The 20,040-nt window shown below is 39.4% G+C and overlaps 2 protein-coding genes across 2 annotated transcripts; both read left to right on the forward strand.

Moving 5' to 3' along the window:
- The first annotated feature begins 283 nt into the window (after positions 1–283).
- LOC139116291 (dicarboxylate carrier SLC25A8-like) lies at positions 284–7,268 on the forward strand. Its single transcript, XM_070678912.1, has 7 exons — positions 284–555; positions 2,471–2,697; positions 3,525–3,661; positions 4,111–4,333; positions 4,461–4,664; positions 5,260–5,542; positions 5,790–7,268. The coding sequence occupies exons 3-7, from the start codon at positions 3,539–3,541 to the stop codon at positions 5,914–5,916; spliced, it is 960 nt and encodes a 319-aa protein (XP_070535013.1). The 5' UTR covers positions 284–555; positions 2,471–2,697; positions 3,525–3,538; the 3' UTR covers positions 5,917–7,268.
- Positions 7,269–11,150: 3,882 nt separating this feature from the next.
- Positions 11,151–18,526, forward strand: LOC139116382 (dicarboxylate carrier UCP2-like). The gene is made up of 7 exons (XM_070679022.1): positions 11,151–11,312; positions 12,682–12,888; positions 13,129–13,286; positions 15,071–15,314; positions 15,865–16,068; positions 16,615–16,897; positions 17,223–18,526. Exons 3-7 carry the CDS (start codon positions 13,164–13,166, stop codon positions 17,359–17,361), a joined length of 993 nt encoding a protein of 330 aa, XP_070535123.1. The 5' UTR covers positions 11,151–11,312; positions 12,682–12,888; positions 13,129–13,163; the 3' UTR covers positions 17,362–18,526.
- Positions 18,527–20,040: the final 1,514 nt, after the last annotated feature.

The raw sequence follows: 20,040 nt of genomic DNA on the forward strand, positions 1-20,040 counted from the left end.
ACCCACTGTAGTTGGGCAAATCGACACAAATTTACTGCTGCCACATCAAAACAGGGCCTAAGAGTTGAATTCCTCTACTTGAATTTGCATAGACAAAGATTAAGAGATATCACACAAATTTCTGGTAAATTCATATGTGTAAAATAGATGGCAACAGTTTTTATCGACTCTTCATAATCACTGTTCCCACTCACTCAGCTGACTGACACTTTCAGAGATAAACATAAGATGGTCGCGTGACTCCTCTTTGCTCAGCTATTTTCGTAATACGTCGTTTTTTTTCAGAGCAATCGCACCATAGCACATGCCATGTGTGCCGACACCAAACAGTTTGTTGTTGAATGACGTCAGAGCTCCTGATTGGCCATTTTCGCAGCGTGCCTCGCGAATTCGCTCTTTCATTGGTCAATTGTGGAGGTGTGTCGGAGGCTCGTCGGAGTTGTGGTCTGCATCGGTCCACGTAAACAAGCCAGTGTGAAAAAGACATCGGCGACAGGCACATCTGACATGAGAACTTCGCAACCGTGAAACATCGTCATCAACAAGAAAACACAGGTAACTAATTTACATTATTTTTCAAATATTCTTGTAACTTACAAATTGCAAGTCAGTATACTTTTTTCTACTTCGGCCGTGAACTTGAGCTCAATCATCGCTCTTTCACAGTCCGGTCATTTCACAGAATCACAACACGCAATAGTACATTCGATAGGCTTAATCTACCTTGGCAAGCGAGTGGAAATCATTTTACGTCAGAATATCTTTGAATTTCAGGCAATCCAATTAATGTAATCACGTTTTATTTTGATGCCCTTATTTCACGGAATCTTGCTTGACTAGATCTTCTCGCATGGCGAGTTTGAGGATAAACCAAAACACGAATTGATGTCACCGTCTTTGTTGACGAATTCTGAAACTCTCGCACCAGTCCCGGTGACGATTACGGCATTTCACGTTCACAGTAAGGGAATACTGCCATATACCACATATGATACATTTTTATTTTGGTCAAAATTTGATATTTAATGAAAGCCTGTTATCATAGATGTTATCGCGTGACCAGTTATTTATATCACACGATGGCTGGCGTCTCGGCCTTTTAAAGACCATTTATGACCAAGGGGAAATATTCTCAAATTTATTATGTGTAAGGTTCACAAGCGTGTCGTTCCGGATCAACTCGAAATCACGCCTCTTGAATCGGGCGAACAGGCACTGTGATAGTGCCCTGTGAATTTGGAAAGACTAAAATGTGTCCATTTTTGACATACACGCTGTCAAAACAACGCAAGAGGTTGTTTATATCACACGAGCATCGATAACGAGATATCTGCTCGTCCGTTAAGCGGATTGCTGTCGCGGGGACTAGAGTGTCGATCTCGGCTGTGGAGTCGACGACTGGCCGCTGCGATTAACGGAACTCGTATTGTGTGACTGGATTAAGGTTCTCGTTTGGATTGACTTAACGCGATATTTGTAGTTGAAATAATATGGTTGCTAACTGATTTGGTTTACAACATGGATATCGGATATCGCCAACTCAGAACTCATCAACGCAGCAATGTTTACATGCAGTCACTGTTGATATCAAATTTCTACAGAGGGGCGAACGTGGAGGTGTGGCAGTATTTGCGACCGCTGATTGGCTGCCATACTTGACGTCATAGCCACGGGTTTGGGAACTGTGCCAAATCATAGACAGTAGAGGGCCCCCGCTTCTGTCTATTGCCAAATGAACCATGACGGCAGCAGTTCCAAAGCTTAATGGACGTAAACAGTGATATGTACATAAGTGCGCTTCAAAAAAGGCACTACGCGCTTTTACGTGCGTTAAACCTTGCAGTAGTAAACTGTCTGTCACCCTGGACATCTCGGTGAATAACAGTGTATAAGGCGCTATTCAACGCTCGACCATCGCGACTTCTTAAAATCATACGCAGTAGATCTCGCGATCGCTTCTTCTTTGTTAAAGTTTAACAATATCAATAATTAACACTACTAGGTCAATCATATATTCATATTGGTAATCTCGCAACCACCATTAAATTTGCTGACGTTGCAGGTTTTCAGGAAAAAAAAACGCTTTATGCGCCATATTCATATCATAATTCTCTGTACGACGGACTGATATAAGACTTTAGAAGTTGCAATGTAATTTACAGACCCGTGTACCTAACTTTTTACAAATCGTAAGCACTGATCAGAACAGTTTAACATCTTGCGATATCTGTGAGGGTGAAATGCATATAATTAGACTTCAGTTTGCGACTTTCGCATACTGCAACTTTAATTTTTTTTTATTGATGCGCAAGCGTCACAAAAAAAGCTTCAGGACTACAAAGATCGTGATGTTAGGTCGATAAATTCGCACACCAGCGATTGTTGTACTCTGTTGGTTTTAACAGAAACCAAACTAGTACTTCTCCAGTAGACTAAAATATATTTTCTCTATCTTTTTTTATTCTTTCAGATAAATTAATGGCTACAATCCACACACAAGTTTTGACATCGCTTGTACCCATGAGATTAAGGTTTTCCAACAATATACAACAGCTAAGCCTTTTGCGTTACCATAGAAATTATTACATGGAAGACGACTTTAGGGAAAACTGTGGTATTACGATATCCCTCGAACTCTAACGACAGCCTCTTTCCCTTTTATTGGCGCCATTTGGACAGACGACAGTATTGCCAACGGTAGGTTTGTTATATTTTTGTGTTCAAAGATATGCGTTCCGTATATACCGTGTAGAAAAACATTATTTAATACCTTTTTTATGAAACACATTTGGTTCCTATTGGGTTTGCTCAGTTTTTGTTTGTGTTCGATGGAACCTTCCACTATGCTAACTTTCTGAACGAAACTCTATGTGTTTAACGTAGCGTACGAAATTTTCACGTTTCGACCTGCCACCGTACCCGATCGACACATAGTACTAGTTCTATCTCACTTCACGACAGGGTCGATTTTTCTCGCGGAACCGTGCGTCCCTAGCGTAGTGCGCAACTCGACATTTAGAGAGAATTAACTTTTGTTCAAACTTTCCTCAAGGAATCTTCCAAACCGTTCTCTGTCGAAATCAAGAATGAACATAAGGGGTCACTTTGGAAAATTTAGTTTTATGGAAACAAATTACCCGAAATTTCCCGACACAGGAACTTCAAAATGGCCGCCGTTCCTATGTTAACTCCATGGAGAAATATTCAATTTTCGATTTTTTACAAAACTAAGCCGATGAATACAAGTCGAAGACTTTGAAAGTATTGCAAAAAATTATATAGCGTCCTAATTTCAGTCCCCGAGTGCAGTCTATCTTATATATTACTGTGTCCGCTTCACTACCGCCTCACGCATATGCCACAATCTCGCTTTATTAAGTGTGGCTGTGTTCGGTCGACTTCGACTTCGAATACGTGATATTTATTCTCATACCAGATGTTTTTGATCTCACCAGTGTGTATGTAAAATATCGATTACAGATGGTTTTGTTATTATTGTCATATCAACGATTTGTCTTTAAAAGATCAACTTTCCACGATGGTGTACAAACCCGTTGACGTTCAACCATCCATCGGTGTGAAGTTTCTCAGCGCTGGTACAGCGGCCTGTATGGCAGATATGATCACCTTCCCGTTGGACACTGCCAAAGTACGGTTACAGGTGAGGATGAAACGACGCCACCTTATTGGTAGATACACGCTCATGGCATTCTTTAATCAGTATATTTTTTGTATATCATTTACATATTCTAATATGTTGAGTACAATAGTATTACTAGGATAAAGGAGAATAATATGGGTGACTTAAGTGGTCTCGAATCTTTTGATTGTCTGTGATTGGTTGATCCTTTAGGATTTTGTAAATTTGTGCCTAAAACTTAGGTAAAGTACACGTATTTCGTTCAAATGTGTCAATTCTGAAAGTCATGTCTACCAAAAATTACCATTCGAAATCTGATCAGGGTATTTCTTCCAAAGGTTTCATTTCATCATGACTTTGCAATCTTTTGACAAATGATGTCATTTTGTGGTGAATTATGAAGCGTCATCAAGTGAGGCGCTCTATCAAAAATTCTAAAACCGTGGTTCTTATCTGATCTGACTATACAGATTCAGGGTGAGGGCGCTAGTCCTTCCAAAGCCTCAAAAGCGAAGAAACTCGTTCGTTACAATGGTATGGTTGGAACTATCTCCACCATCGCCAAGAATGAAGGACCACGCGCCCTCTATAATGGACTGTACGCTGGTTTACAACGCCAGATGAGCTTTGCATCTATCCGTATCGGCCTCTATGATTCTGTGAAACAACTCTACCAAAGTGGAATCTCACAGGGTTAGTAAAGATTTTGATTTCTTCGCAAACATACCAATTTTGCTTATGTAAGAACTAGCGAGAACGACACGCAAACCAAAACAAAATGGAAAAATCTGACGGTCAATTGTCACTCTCCATACGACAGGAATTCCAGGTAGCAACGTCATCACTCGCATCCTTGCTGGCATGACAACCGGCGCCATGGCGATCCTCGTTGCCCAGCCAACCGATGTAGTGAAGGTGCGCCTCCAAGCTCAGACCAATAACAGAGGACCAAAGCGTTACAATGGTGCCATCCACGCTTACAAGACCATCGCAAAAACTGAAGGCATTAAAGGGCTTTGGAGAGGTACGTTACACCAATCAGCAAACGCCAAACTACAATCTCCTCTACGTCATTTTTGTCCGAAGGAGAATAATCTGAGGTCACTTCAGGCAATGTTTGATATTTTAGAAGTTTACCATTTCATTTTCAAGACGCATATAATTTAAATGGGGGTCATCAGGTTTACATATACCAGTCTTTGTGTCAGTGGTCCCCACTCCGAGACAGAGTGGTGGCGCATTTGAAGGAACTCAGCTGAATCGACGTGACCCTGTGTATTACAGTTGAAAGGATTTCGTTATTATTTTTATCCAAAGAGACTTGCGGTAGTCAGATCAGATTGAATAACCTGTTTTGAATAATCGGTTTGCTCTTGGTTCTTCCAGGAAAACATCGTTTGTCAAACATTCTATCTCATATGAATATTTGTAAAATGAAATGCTGCTGGTCAACAAAACTGTATACGAATGGTCACATTGTACCTTGAAATGCTGTAATATTTCTTTGGGATTTCAACTCACTATGAGCGGCGTGAACTCATGTGATTGGGAGCCGCGCCCAGGAGTCTCATAATCGATGAAGCATTGGGAGTGAATCTGTGTCACATTTAACCTTGCAGGCACACTACCCAACGTGACTCGCAACGCCGTCATCAATTCAGCTGAATTGGTTGTCTATGACGTCACCAAAGAGAAGATCCTCTCCATGAAGTTGCTGTCAGATAGCCTTCCTTGTCACTTCGCCTCTGCATTCTGTGCTGGCTTTGTAGCGACTTGTATAGCGTCCCCTATCGACGTGGTGAAGACCAGGTTTATGAACTCCAGTCCCGGGCAGTACAAAGGGGCCATCGACTGCGCAGTTAAGATGGCTAGGGAAGGCGGGGCCAAGGCTTTCTACAAAGGGTAAGTTAACAAACTTTTCTCTCAGATCTTGGACGCCATGCCTCATGTACAAAGACAGGTTTTTGTTCTATTTGTTGTTACGTTCAATCGCTCTGACAAACAATAAAAGGCGGAATACAAAGAAATTTAAACTTTGGATACTTAAAAGTAGTACATCAGCTGCGTGTACAATGAAAAAAGAAAACAATCACAAATATCTTCGTTGACCATTGATGGCGCTCTTTTTTGTCCTTTCTGACATTTCCAGGTTCATGCCTTCGTTTATGCGTCTTGGCTCGTGGAATGTCTGCATGTTCATCTTCTACGAACAACTCAAGAGGGCGATCACTGAAAGGCAGAAGAACTCACGTGACCAAATTTTGCAACAGCGATAGAATTTGCAAGCTCAAGCCATTTGTGAAAATTAAAATGGCAATTCTGAAAACTCAGACTAGATGATGCAACGATACCTTCTCATTGGGACACTGCCTGTTGCCATGCAACGCGAAACCAAAGGCTCTGCCTTATTGCTGCTGATTATAAAGATTCTGCTCATGAACAAAGTAGAATTAACCACGTGACTTTCGGGCGTTATTTTCCTCCAATGAGGATAAAGCGCCTGACAACAGCGTAGATGCGGTATTTTGTGAAGATCAATGTCAGATGATGACTCGATGCTCTACTGACTCGAAATAATTGCATTGCCGGTCGCCATAAGATGTACTCAAATGTTATAAATATTTAATTTGTATTTCTTTAGGTCACGCTGTTTTCAAAAGCTGTATGCTTTTCTTGAGTAAGTTAGAAATTCCAGAGCATATATTTTTACAGAACTGCAATCTTATTGTAATTGTATTGTTAAGGCTGAAACAGCACTGTACAGATACATTTTACGTAACAGTATATAGCTTCTGTAGGCTGATTGGTGTTTTTTTTCATCAATTCACCATCGTCTACATCAAGTGAACTGTATTTTGTTATCATAGACTTGTACAACGCGTGTGGTCGATGTCTTCTGATCGAGGGACACTAAATGTGATGTCAATCACGTGTGAGGTAGCTTTCGATTATAAAGCTCTCCTCAATGGTTCTTCATAATATTGTACGTACGGGCATTTGAAGCAGCTGATTAGTTGTGAATATTTAATTTGGAGGATTGCTTTGATTTTCACCTTTTCGATTGAGAGAGAGAGAGAGAGAGAGAGAGAGAGAGAGAGAGAGAGAGAGAGAGAGAGAGAGAGAGAGAGAGAGAGAATCAGTGGTGGTAGACAACACTTGATAGAGATTAATAGCGGCGAAGCGACGGAGACAGAAAACTTGATATGAAAAAGACGAGAGTCATTTATGAAATAAATTCTATTACGCCCTCTAGCGCAAATAAAGATACCAAAATTAAATTCTATTATGCAATAATTGATATAGACAAGTGTTTAGAGTTGAGTGCGCAGACTCAGTTGAGTTCTCATATTTTGTAGTACTCGTACATTTTCTCACCACCCGAGCTTTCATTTGTCGTCTTTCATCTCTCTGAGAATCTGGAAAAGTGTGTACTGTATGTCTTAGCAAGCAGGACACATTTTGAAGACGTCAGTGTGAATGGTTCCTTCCAGAATGTCAGGTCATGATGGAAAACGCATCATTTACATTTAAGTTCACATTTACAAAACAGTGTGCGCATGAGCAATGGATGTTAACTTAAATGTGTTTTGTAAATAAAGTTTCATTTATTATTGATAATATACAGAAAGGTGTCATGCATATCTTATGCCCTACCCCTAGAATAAAGCTTGGAGTGGAGTACGCCTCAGTGACACTCATTTGGACACTCCCATTTTGAATATTTGCAACTGTCTGTAAATTTTCGGTTATTTGTGTCGCTAAAACCAAATATTATGACGGAAAATTTTTAAAGCTCCAATAGCATTATGCATTATTTCATGATTTTATTTTCAAACCAAATTTGATTCGTGTAAATGTGCCAAATGAAAGTATATTATAGAAGTATCACTGCTCGCTGATTTGGAACATGCCTACATGTTTTAACAGGTTAAATGATAAAAAGGTGCCGTACTAACAAAATGGCTCCCCTACGGAAAAGTACAAAAAAATGCAGTATTTACTGCACATACAAATCGTGATAATAAAAGGAACAAGCATGATGCCATTTACTTGAATGAACAGCATACGATGGCCAACAGTTTCTTGTTGTAATCTTTGTTTTCTCTGTCATATAATTAATTTTGAAAATGTCGGGAAATCCAAAATGATGTTAAAACGTTTGAATTTACATGCTACTTTCGACACTTATGACAGTGTTATACACTTTTCAGTCTTTAATTGAAAGACGGGGATATTTTGATATCGATTCATTACACATTCGCAGCTATTGGGGCTTTAATATTTGTTTCCCGGAGGAAGTTTTTTGCATAAGTTTGAAAATTTCAGTTTCAGACCTCAACACCATTTCAAAAATTTGTCGCTAGTGAATTAGGTAGACCAGAATGTTTTAAAATTACATTTTGCCTGCACTAGAACTTAACTTTATCCCATCATGCCCCGCCTGTGTCACAAGATTGAGCAAGTGGTGCATATTGCCCATTTTATATTTGCATTCATTGAATGGTTGAAGAGATATTCCCCATGAGCAACGGGAGGGAGGTAGTCGTCCCGTCTGCGGCTGCGCGACTCTTTTATTGATACACATCGCCTCTTCACATGAATTTTCGATGAATGTCGAGAAAATGTGAAGCAAATTCAGCATTTGATGCATATTCGTAGTTCAAAGTTTTGTAGCTTTCCAATCACTGCGAGACTTTGCCAAATCAATTTTGGTTATGCCCCTTCGTTTGTATGAAGCTGCTTCAGCCGTGTACATCAGTTTCGATATAGCCGCAATTTTAAAATTTTTGATATGCACAAGGGATGTTGGGATATCTTGTGCTTAGCAACATACCCGTTGTATTGGTCCCATATACACAGCCGCAGACGGGACCACCCGCCCTTTAATGTAAAGCATTCAGTTCAATGGCAAATATATAGATTTTTTCAAAGTAAAGATGTATACGATTTATCGCCTCACATAAAACATAAACCCTTTAGTTAATCCACTGATTATAAGAATCTTCAGAAGCTCAAGTTTGTTGAAAGTGCTTCTGAACAGACCTTTACACGTTAATTGAAATTTCTATTGTAACAAAAAGTAGTAGTATACGAGCTAAATACAAACACCCAAAAACAAACAAAAACAATAAAACCAAAGAAACAACAAAAAAGAAACAAAATTAAGTATAAACGGACGAAGGCAATCTTTGATAAATATAAGAATTAAATATATATCATCGATATTATGTACCGGTGATAGAGAAAACAGTCCCACGTGGATGTGTCTCAAGTGAATAAAGCCAGATTAAATTTTACCACAGCAGGCATGCATTTCAGCGTCAATTGTTGCACTCCCACCACACAACGGTCATGTTCTTTGTTTTATAGTAAATTTTATATCTAACAATGTGACTGAGGATTTAATTTCTTCTTTTCCAGTGCGGAAACGTTAATTAGCCTTGTATTTTGCTCGCTAAAATTACGTGACAAGCAAACTGGTATAACTTCTCGGATATTTTTCCGTGCAGAACACTTTGAACTTTCAGCCATATGCATTCAGACACTTTTGAACTAATCATATCAACTGAGCTGGGACAAGTACTGCTTGTGACTAATACTTTTAAGAATATACCATTACTGGAAATAGATCGTCCTTGTTTTGGTGTCCGTATCTTCAAAAAAGCTCCCCGAGGCACTAATTTTCAGTAAAGATTCTGGTTGTAGCTGGACAAACAGTCTCAAAAGTTAGCTTACACAGTGGCACAATCTTGACAGACAGTCATACAGAGATAAACATACACGTATCAGCTTCCATGACGGGAAGGTCAGCCTGACCGATAGAGGAGTCCTACTGCATGCCAGTCACCCTACAAGAAATTTCTGACAATGACGTAATTGGTCATGTGACACAATGTCATTGAGTGGCTACGTGACTGCATAGGATGACCGGGGCAGACGTTATAATACTATCAAAACGCATATCGCATATCACCGGCTCAGACAACCTTGCTACTTCTGAGTAGTGTCACTTCTACATACTGTATAATGAACGAATGATTTACTTTATGTGCGCGCCATTTTTATTTGGACGCACTCACTGAATACGAAATGCAGAAATAGATAACTAAATAACCATGGCGAGTCGTTATTCTTCGACCATTATGAACCTTTTGCGATAATTTTAGATTTCATGTCACTATAAGAAGGTAAAAATCAGTGTCAAAAATTATGAGCAAGAAAGGAAAATACTTTAACGGTGAATGAATGAATGAATGAATGAATGAATGAATGAATGAATGAATGAATGAATGAATGAATGAATGAATGGCCAAATGCATTCATAAGGTACTAGAATCCAGATCCAAACACTTTTCATCAGATGCTGTGAAAAACCTTAATTTGTAATCGTAGCGAGACAAATATTAAATAGTAAGTTCTCTAGCTCTGAGACATTATGAAAAGGATCAACAAACAATCATAACAAAACCAACATAATGCATTATTCCCTTCCAAGTATTACAGAGAGCCAGGGCTACTTATTGTATACTTACCAGGAAGACAAATTAGTAGTAATACTTGATATCCGAAAACGTAACTCACACAACGCTAACGATTTGTGCATACTTCTACGCGCTAAAATGAAAGTAAGGCAAAAATTATGTTTTCTTTCTCGTCTTAGGTCTCTTACAAAAGTGGTATGGCGACGCTGTTTTTATTTTCGATATTTTGGGGGCTAAGAAGATCCAACTGCCATATGAGAAAAAAATCCAAATCTGGAATGTTTACACACAGTTTTAAGTCTGAATCCTGCATGGTGGTGGTGATAATTTTACTGTTTAGAACTCTATATTGAGTGCATGAGATCTTACAGACGATAATAAAGGTTTAAATTTTCTGCCGTGCGTAACACACAGCCTTTTTTACAATACGATTTTGAAGTGGAAATGAATGGGCAGAAGGCGGCTGGTCTCACTCGACGCGCGCGCGGATGGGAAACAAATCGACCTAATGCGTTAGACAGAATTGTCTCGGTATGATTATTTTACTGATTCCCTAAATCCTAAGATTTCCTTAGACATCAATGATTACAAATCCATATACACTATGGTATGTCTTCAAAAGGTTTTGACGGAGATAGTAAGGCAGGGACTGAGTTGATAATGAGCTTCGTCGTGATCTGAACAGTCTGACTGAATGTATTCGGTTTGATCTGCCACAAACCGGTAATAATCGGCCGGTTGGGGCCGGCATGAGAAATCTTCTGTTGGCTATTTTCGTAAAAAATCGGACTATTTTGAAGAGATGCCGTTATTTGGACACGGAGAAAGAATTTGTTTGTCTGAGTTGTACGCCGACGACCAACAGCGTTCGTGACGGTGTTGTTATTGGCCGACGTCAGAACTTTTAATATTCATTTGCCTCGTGACTAGAAAACGTCATGTGACATTCCTCCTGGCATTGGTCAACGTCATATATTTGCATATTTACCATTAAACGTCATGTGGAATTCGTCCTCCCATTGGTCGAATCCGTGGGTGTGTGATAGGCTTGTTTGTGTCCCCGTCGTCGTCTTAAAAGTTTATAAAGCAGACAGCTAGACACACCACTCATGACCAGGACAACACCGGCAGACTGATCTCTCATGAATACCACGAGACCCTGACTCATCCCCTTCAGACAGAGAACAAAGGTAATTAATTTTCCATCCTTTTGCATCAAACCTTACAAATTTTGTTAACTTACCATAGTTTGTGGTGTTATTCTTCGCTTCACCCAAGATCACTGTACCTTCATGATGCAGAAACGGCCAGTGCGTGCACCAAATATTGTAGTTAAACTGTCTGCATCTTTGACGATTTCAGTCGTTCACTAGAACTAGACCGGTACCTATGTTTGATCGGTCTTACCACCAGTCGTGCTTATCTAGAAAGAACTTACAAGCCATCAATATTTTCTTCATGAGAAATCGGTTTTGGCAGTTAATGCAGCTGAAATAAAGTGAACAACGTCTGATGTCAACTTCAATGATCCTAAATGATATCAACATGGATAACACTTTCCGTGCACCAGGATACAATGTGTACATCGTACCATGTTGTTGATCCCGATAATCGGAGACTTGGAAAAGTTTAGTCCTGCCAGCAGATATGCATGAATGAACCATTAATTTCACGCGAGCTGATTGAAAGTACCGCAGCTCAGTGTCAGTTGACATCATTGTGGGCAAATGTGGAGGTGTGGTGATATTTTTGCACGTTCATTGGCTATCAGGCTATGACGTCAGGGTATCGCCTCGATTATGCCCATTTGCGCAACTGCTGTAGAATGAGATAGTTTGCACAGCGGGGGAAGAATGTCACTGATACCATGAATGCACTGGAAGATACTTTCACGGGTGACCCGGTTTACGTGCATTCAAGCGTGTTTACGCAGGTTAACAAAACTCTATGTAAACTCACTAGACTTCATCCCTGAGCAGAGAGCCGATAGCCGTTTGTTGTCAGCTAGTGCCAGTCACCACCGTCAAGTTCGTGTGCCAGTATCTTTGAAATAATCTAACCGCAAAGTATACGATTTAAAACATTGGTACTTCAGCGTGATATTTTGAGATGACTTTTCAAATTCGCTTTTGAGATGACTTTTCAAATTCGCTTTTTAGGAGACGCAATGCTACTATGTTTTAATCCTCTCTACCATGCTTAGCAAACACAAACGAACAGGCCTCTCGAAGCTTTTGCCACAAAGAGGCCATGGTTTCTGACGATGTTCAATTAATATCACCTTTGAATGTTAAGCGGTAGATCATAGCAAGTAATATTTTACTATATGGAACTGAATTCTTTGTTTTTTATCGAACCATATCGAAGGCGTACTTGCAAAACACTGTGACAACTTGATAGTAAATTATGTTGTGATTAGCAATTTTAATTGACATTTTTGCTATTTTCTGCGTAGAAAAGGATAGCTTTCACTTTTGTCGGTTGAAACTGGGTTTCGCAGGTGGGATATATTATTCACTCTTGAAGATTACACTCTGGTCGTTTGCCGTTCTCTTTCAGATAAATATATGGCTACAGTGCACACCCAAGTTTTGACATCGCTAGTATCCATGACACTGAGGTTCTCAAACAATATACAACAACTTAGTCTTCTACGTTACCGTAGAAACTATTACAGCGAAGACGACTTCAGGGAAAACTGCGGTATTACTATATACCTTGAACTCTAACGACAGAGTCTTTTCATAGTAGACATTTTAATTAAAGGTGAGTCGACTTAACATGCATTGTATGTATGTATGTATGTATGTATGTATGTATGTATGTATGTATGTATGTATGTATGTATGTATGTAAATGGTAATACATATGTATAAAGTTATTTTGCATGTAATAAGTGCTTTCTGTATCGATAAAGATTGCCTTCAGATTGAGAAGTAGAATGACACTGTAACGTCAGCTTACATTATTTTCTCTCCCTTTTCCCTATTCCGGATATAATATCAGCTTCATTCTATATCCATCGGTATTCGTTCTTCAAAATGGTGTACAAACCCATTGACGTTCAACCATCCATCGGTGTGAAGTTTCTCAGCGCTGGTACAGCGGCCTGTATGGCAGATATGATCACCTTCCCGTTGGACACTGCCAAAGTACGATTACAGGTAAGGTGGAAGTTTCGCATCTTGTGCCATAGTTAGTGTTATGCCACGCCTGTAATATACTGTGCATGGCACCTGACCTGGTTTATCTACCTTTCCCCAAAGCGATTCCATTAGCAACCAGTTCGAAGTCACTATAGAAATGACTGGACTAAACCAATAAGATGTGTACTAAAATAGCGTTCCTATTGGGCTCTATCTGTGTACAATTGACCCCAGTCTTAGATGACTCTCTAGGCGACTAGTGATTAGTACTAAGGGACTGGTCAGTTTCTTCGGCCGGGGGGGGGGGTGGATTATTTCAAAGTTTTGCCGACGTCAAAAAGTGGCTTACACCCTATTCAAATATTTAGAAAATCCGTGTAACTATAATATACAATATATTATATAATTATTATATATATATTTTACATTAAATTTATATTTAACAGTCATTCTGTGTTTTAATGAAATTGTTGACATGTCAGTTGTAAGATAGGAATTTCAAAGTGTCAATCTTGAAGTTTGAATACAGTACATTTTGAATGAGTTGTGAATATATTTCACATTTTCTATGCTTAACCAGATGTCCTGAACAGAAATGGATGTCAATCATTAATATCAAAGAGGAAAAAGCAGTAAATCAAAAATTTTGATGGGTGTTAAGACTTGCCAGCCATCCAATTAAATCTCCTGGGGAGCCTTAGAGAGGCATTTTAGCTGAATCTGATGTGTGCAGTGTCTGAGATGACCTTTTCTTGTAACATTGAAACCATAAAAGCACAGCTAATGATGACAAAAACTGCCTTTTTAACTGTTATTTTGTTCATAAAAAAGCATCATTCTACAGAAAACCTGGGACACAAAGGAAAATAGTTGCATCAATGACAATGAAAGATATCTTGCCATTTTTCTATCTCTAAAATAAGTAACTTTATCAAATATATATTGTGAAATATTTGTGCATGTTGCTTTGTCATACTGAATTCTCATACACTCAGCGAGAACAGAAAAGTATCAGGAATTTGTCATGCTTTTCATATGAAATGCAGATTTCATAACGGTACACTTTCACTTAGCAAACATCAAGATATCTCTGGCATATATCTCTGATTTATTAAAGTATGGCGCCCGAAGGGCGCGGAGAAAAATATGAAACATCCTGATACCTCTGATGTATATTTAAGTCATGCATAGGAAGGGTGTGCTGAAAAATGTCTGATATATTAAAGTAATGAGCTTGAAGAGCACGCTGAAAAATATTGAACATACAGATATCTCTGATATATGTATGCCTGATATGTTAAAGTTGGGCGTGCTGAAAAATATGTCTGATTATTAAAGTTACGCGCCCGAAGAGCGCCGAAAAATGCAATTGAATGATGAAATTTGTGGCTGACACGATGCATTTTAGGCAATGATTAGCCTGTGTCGAAATTCAAAAACACACTGACCCCCCCTATTGGGCATTTCAAAAACATGGCGACCCCCTATCACCAAAGTCAAAAACAGGGTGAAACCTCCCCCCCCCATGAATCCACCACCCCCCAGGCCGAAGAAACTGACCAGTCACTAAATGCTATTTGCATCCATTAATATGCACCGTTGTCTTTTTCATGCAGCCTCCTTGGGAAAGGTCTTCTAAATGTACATAAACCCGGGAGCAGTGATTTTGATGTTGACCATTAGTAATTAATGTTTTTCTCCGGAAAAAACTTAACTGAACAGTTTTAAGATTTGCCTACAACACATATTTTTAGAGATGCTTATTCAGTATCCGTTTCTATAACCTCAACCCTTTTTCACAGATCCAAGGTGAGGGCGCTGGTCTTTCGAAAGCTCCGAGAGGTTCCATCACAAAAAGTGCGGTCAGGAAACCCGTACGTTACAACGGCATGGTGGGCACTATCTCCACCATCGCCAAACGTGAAGGACCACTCGCCCTCTATAATGGACTGAACGCTGGTTTACAACGCCAGATGAGCTTCGCATCTGTCCGTATCGGCCTCTATGATTCGGTGAAACAAATCTACCAGAATGGAATCTCGCAAAGTGAGTACAGTATACTTAGCTGCACTATATGTTGACTGCAATTCCTGCTTCTGCTCAGTTTAAGATCCAATGCGCTTAGGGGACACACAGCTTTCTGAGCCACTCAGACTTTGACGGTGCGTTTCTGTTCTGCTTCTTAAGTGGTCGTATTTTGAAGCTTAAGGAGTAAATGAAGTTTCCCCATCTTGGTTTTTTGAAGACTGACAGTTTATTTTCTCCTGAAAAAGTTGACACGTTACTTTCAAATATCGGTAAATTTTAAGTAATTTGCTTCTCTAGTCCCAAACGTTTCATGATGACACCTAGTTTTTTATTCTTGATCATGAGAAAAGAATGTTCCAAGTTTTCTTGGAGAAAGTTACTGCTGTTGACATAACTTAACTCTATCGCTAGGATCACTGGCGCATCGTTTGATTGAAGAAAGCAATGACAGCAAAATAAATCTGCACACACCAAGCTGTCATCGTATCTCGTTGACGCAGTTTACATCCTAACATCGGAAATTTTAGTGGGATTATGTTATAATTGTAACATTTTTTTCGACTTTCAGGCATTCCAGGTAGCACGGTTATCACCCGCATCCTTGCTGGCATGACAACTGGTGCCATGGCGATCCTCGTTGCCCAGCCAACGGATGTGGTGAAAGTGCGCCTCCAAGCTCAGACCAATAATGGTGGACCAAAGCGCTACCATGGTGCAATCCACGCCTACAAGACAATCGCTAAAAATGAAGGCATTAAGGGACTTTGGAGAGGTGAGTTATTGAGAGCGGGATATGCTTAACTCCACAGATACAGTCGGAAAGATAACAAAACGCTTAAGTATGACAGACCGAAGCAAAAGTCAGATTGGCATCTTGATAGAGGGATAGGAGACAGACAGAGAGATGAAGAGACAGACAGTAAGTCACATTGATAAAATGGTAACAAAAATTGTGAGACCCTAGAATACTGCTATGCTGTAGCATAACTCAATAGCGTCAGATAGTTTGTACAATATCAATATCAGGAAAGCTCATACAAACCCTAATTCCTACTTAGGGAGTAAATGACCCCTGGAGGGAGAGATTCTAAGAAGGAAGATGGAACACAAAATAAAGAGCCTCGCTCACCATTGCATAGAATCACTTTGTTTGTGCAACCATAGACCCTCGAGGTCTATGGTGCAACTTTCATAGTATGAAATGCTAGAGATTAGAATAGAATGATACGTAAAATAAATAGTGTTACAGTACAATATTAAATTTACCTGTATTGTTTATCAAAATTTAAATTTTCAATTTTCCTCTTTCTTCTGATAGGTACATTACCCAACGTGACTCGCAACGCCGTCATCAATTCTGCTGAATTGGTTGTCTATGACGTCACCAAGGAGAAAATCCTCTCCATGAAGTTGATGTCAGATAGCCTTCCTTGTCACTTCGCCTCTGCATTCTGTGCTGGCTTTGTAGCCACTTGTATAGCGTCCCCTATCGACGTGGTGAAGACCAGGTTTATGAACTCCAGTCCGGGGCAGTACAAAGGTGCAATCGACTGCGCAGTTAAGATGGCTAGGGAAGGCGGAGCTAAGGCTTTCTACAAAGGGTGAGTCTCTCTCTCTCTCTCTCTCTCTCTCTCTCTCTCTCTCTCTCTCTCTAATGTGCTTTTCCTTCCGTTTTTATTATCAATCAATCAATCAATCAATCAATCAATCAATCAATCAATCGATTGATCGATCGATCAAACAATCAATCAATGGATGAAGGAACGAATGAAACGATTATTTGCTTTGGGAGACGGCAATCAGGTCTGTAGCCTGACGGGAACTAATAATATTTTTTGTAAAATAATCGAGGAATTATACCTCAATCAGTTTTGATTGCAGCCCTTTTTTACATCGTTCTTTTTTTCTCTGCTACTTTTCTGTCAGGTTCATGCCTTCGTTTATGCGTCTTGGCTCGTGGAATGTCTGCATGTTCATCTTCTACGAGCAACTGAAGAGGGCCATCACTGAAAGGCAGAATCAAATCATCCAAGAGAGACAGAACTCACAAACGCAAGTCATGTGAGGAGCACACTATGGAATATTCCTAATTGCAAATATTACCAGTTGCTGAGAAGACTCTGCCCATATGGTGGCGCTGTTTAATGCGGCGGTAAGGTGGACCATACGCTTTCGCCGAACGAGTCAGGTCGACTCATGTACCCGAGAACCAAGAAAGGGTGGAAAGTTCAGCTTTCGACGACAGTGTCCGCTACTTGAATAAAGAAATCACACTAAATGTTCTCTTATTGACCATCTCTGGACGGTAGTTAACCCAAAAACATGAACTAAAGAAGTTTGTGTAATAGTCGTGGGATGAAATGTTGAGGGAAGATTAGTCTCGGAGTCGCCGCGGGTTGGAATGGTCTGCACACGGTCATTTCTCTGAGATTTCCTATCCATGAATTTTATGAAACTGAACGTATCATCACGGATCTCCGGGTTGTTAAGCTTCGACATGTTTTTACTGAATCAATCTAACTGTGATAAGTTAAATGTGTGTTCAAAGAGTGTTTTCTACACTGGATGGTGATTCAAAGAGTCTTTTGCTTTGTCGGAAACAAGCGCCGAAGTGTTCATCACCGGTCGCTGCAGTCGTCTCCATAGCAGGGCTCGAAATTAGCGGTAGTCCCGCGTCCACAGACTACCAACTTTTCCCTGGGGCTACCAACGTCCATGAAATGGTAGCCCACGCGGACTACCAAAGCCTGGGACATGAAATTACTTGGTTGGCGACATGATATCGATCGCTCTGAGATGACCTACGCTCGGTCCGACAGTCAACCCAGCTTGACACAGAAAGGCCAGACTATGACTTTGTTATGCAAATTATAATGCGATAGTGCAGTCGAATTTGTTGCGACAAACTTTCAATAAAATATCATTATCTGAACTTACATGTACTTGGATGACAGGCTCGGGAAATGATGGCCGATGAAAATTCATTTTCATAGTTATTTAATCACAATGTATCAATCACAATTATTATACACAAAATTATTCAAACTGGAGAGAAAAAACTGCCGGGCCATCCACAAACTACGCTTTCCGAAGTGTACCAGATCATCCCATGATAGAGTACTGTAACCTCCACAAATGTAATAATCTCCACAAATGTAATATCAACCACAATTGTAATAAAATCAACCACAAATGTAATAAAATAGTCAACCATTAATGTAACAACCCGCAACCACAAATGTAATAAACAAATTAACCATAAATGTAATAAAACTCAACCATAAATGTAATAAACTTGAACTTGAACTTGATATGTGATCATTTGTTTATCAATGCCCTGAGTAAATAATAACTTTAATAAGACTAGTGTAATGTTATTGCATACTTTTCTGAAACTTGGTTTCCTTTCCGAAACACAGAATAGAATACTTTGAGAACGCTATCAGAAAACGGCGAGGTACTGATCTAGACACTGATAATTACATAATAAGGAAGCGTCAAAATAACACGTCAACCAGTGATACCACACAAAGTTTATGACAGATGACTCAGAACAAATATCAGAGAAATATAAAACCTTATAACTGAAACTTACGACACAAAACATGTAGTAAAAAACAATACGAACACTACCTTGAACACAATAGAACAAAATTAGACATCCTGGCATCCCTAGTGAAGGAATAAACTTCAAGTGGGACAACATAGGAATACAGACAATCTATCGATTATTCCACACAATTTATCCAGTGAAGACGACTTTGAGGAGATTGATTAAGAAAGTACAGCAATTTCGAAAAAAAAAGCGTAAAGGATCGTAGTGTTATATAGTCTTCCCCACTCTGGAGTAGAGACTGCACTGACACTCAGATTACATCTGTGCCGAGCCATGGCCAGTCAGTTCTGTACACAAAACAGGGAAACGTAAAATACACTTTCTAAACACGCTAAACGCAAACAATTAAGAAATGAATAATGTGTGGAGTTGCTTTCCTTATTACATCGATCAATGTTTAAGGGCTAATTCCTCAATTGCATCGACAAAATAGATTTATTACATTTATGGTTGACAAGTATTACATTTATGGGTGATTTTTTTATTACATTTATGGTTAACATTTATTACATTTGTGGTTGGTGTTTTTATTACATTTATGGTTGATTTTTGTTACATTTATGGGCGATATTACATTTATGGGTGCATTTTATTACAATTGTGGTTGATATTACATTTGTGGAGATTATTACATTTGTGGAGGTTACAAGTACTATGGTGGAGAAATATAGCCTATTGCCCCGAAAGTATTAGGAACATGACTGTATCAAGTTGTCATCCTGAATTTTTTAGCCATGATATGTTTACACGTGCTGAGTGAAAAGTTGTCAAGGCGAACATCAAAATTTGTATATAAGTTCTATGTATGTGTGAATAGGTCGTCAAACTTTGAGGCGTCACCGTTGTCTACTACACATGCTACCGTTCTCCTAAGGCTATAATCTGCAGGCATTGATGTCAAACGGCTAGAAAATTCACTTCCTGGATAGAATCATGCAAAATAAATCTCTCATTGTCTAGATTATAAATAAAAATATCATATCCTTTACAAAAAAACCTCTTCATTCATGCATGGGCTACCAGACCTTGTCAGTGGGCTACCAACTTCAGAAAATGGTAGCGCCAATGGGACTACCAGGGAATAAAGTTAATTTCGAGCCCTGCATAACAACCAACAGAATGTGGATG

This window comes from Ptychodera flava, chromosome 2 (genome assembly GCF_041260155.1).
Source record: "Ptychodera flava strain L36383 chromosome 2, AS_Pfla_20210202, whole genome shotgun sequence".
In the NCBI taxonomy this organism is placed as follows: domain Eukaryota; kingdom Metazoa; phylum Hemichordata; class Enteropneusta; family Ptychoderidae; genus Ptychodera; species Ptychodera flava.

Excerpts from the sequence above, each read along its gene's own strand:
- LOC139116291 (XM_070678912.1), top strand. The coding sequence starts at position 3,539 with ATGGTGTACAAACCCGTTGACGTTCAACCATCCATCGGTGTGAAGTTT. Across the intron at positions 4,334-4,460 it reads CCAAAGTGGAATCTCACAGG|GAATTCCAGGTAGCAACGTC; the intron begins GTTAGTAAAGAT and ends TCCATACGACAG. Across the intron at positions 5,543-5,789 it reads GCCAAGGCTTTCTACAAAGG|GTTCATGCCTTCGTTTATGC; the intron begins GTAAGTTAACAA and ends TGACATTTCCAG.
- LOC139116382 (XM_070679022.1), top strand. The coding sequence starts at position 13,164 with ATGGTGTACAAACCCATTGACGTTCAACCATCCATCGGTGTGAAGTTT. Across the intron at positions 15,315-15,864 it reads CCAGAATGGAATCTCGCAAA|GCATTCCAGGTAGCACGGTT; the intron begins GTGAGTACAGTA and ends TTCGACTTTCAG. Across the intron at positions 16,069-16,614 it reads CATTAAGGGACTTTGGAGAG|GTACATTACCCAACGTGACT; the intron begins GTGAGTTATTGA and ends TTCTTCTGATAG.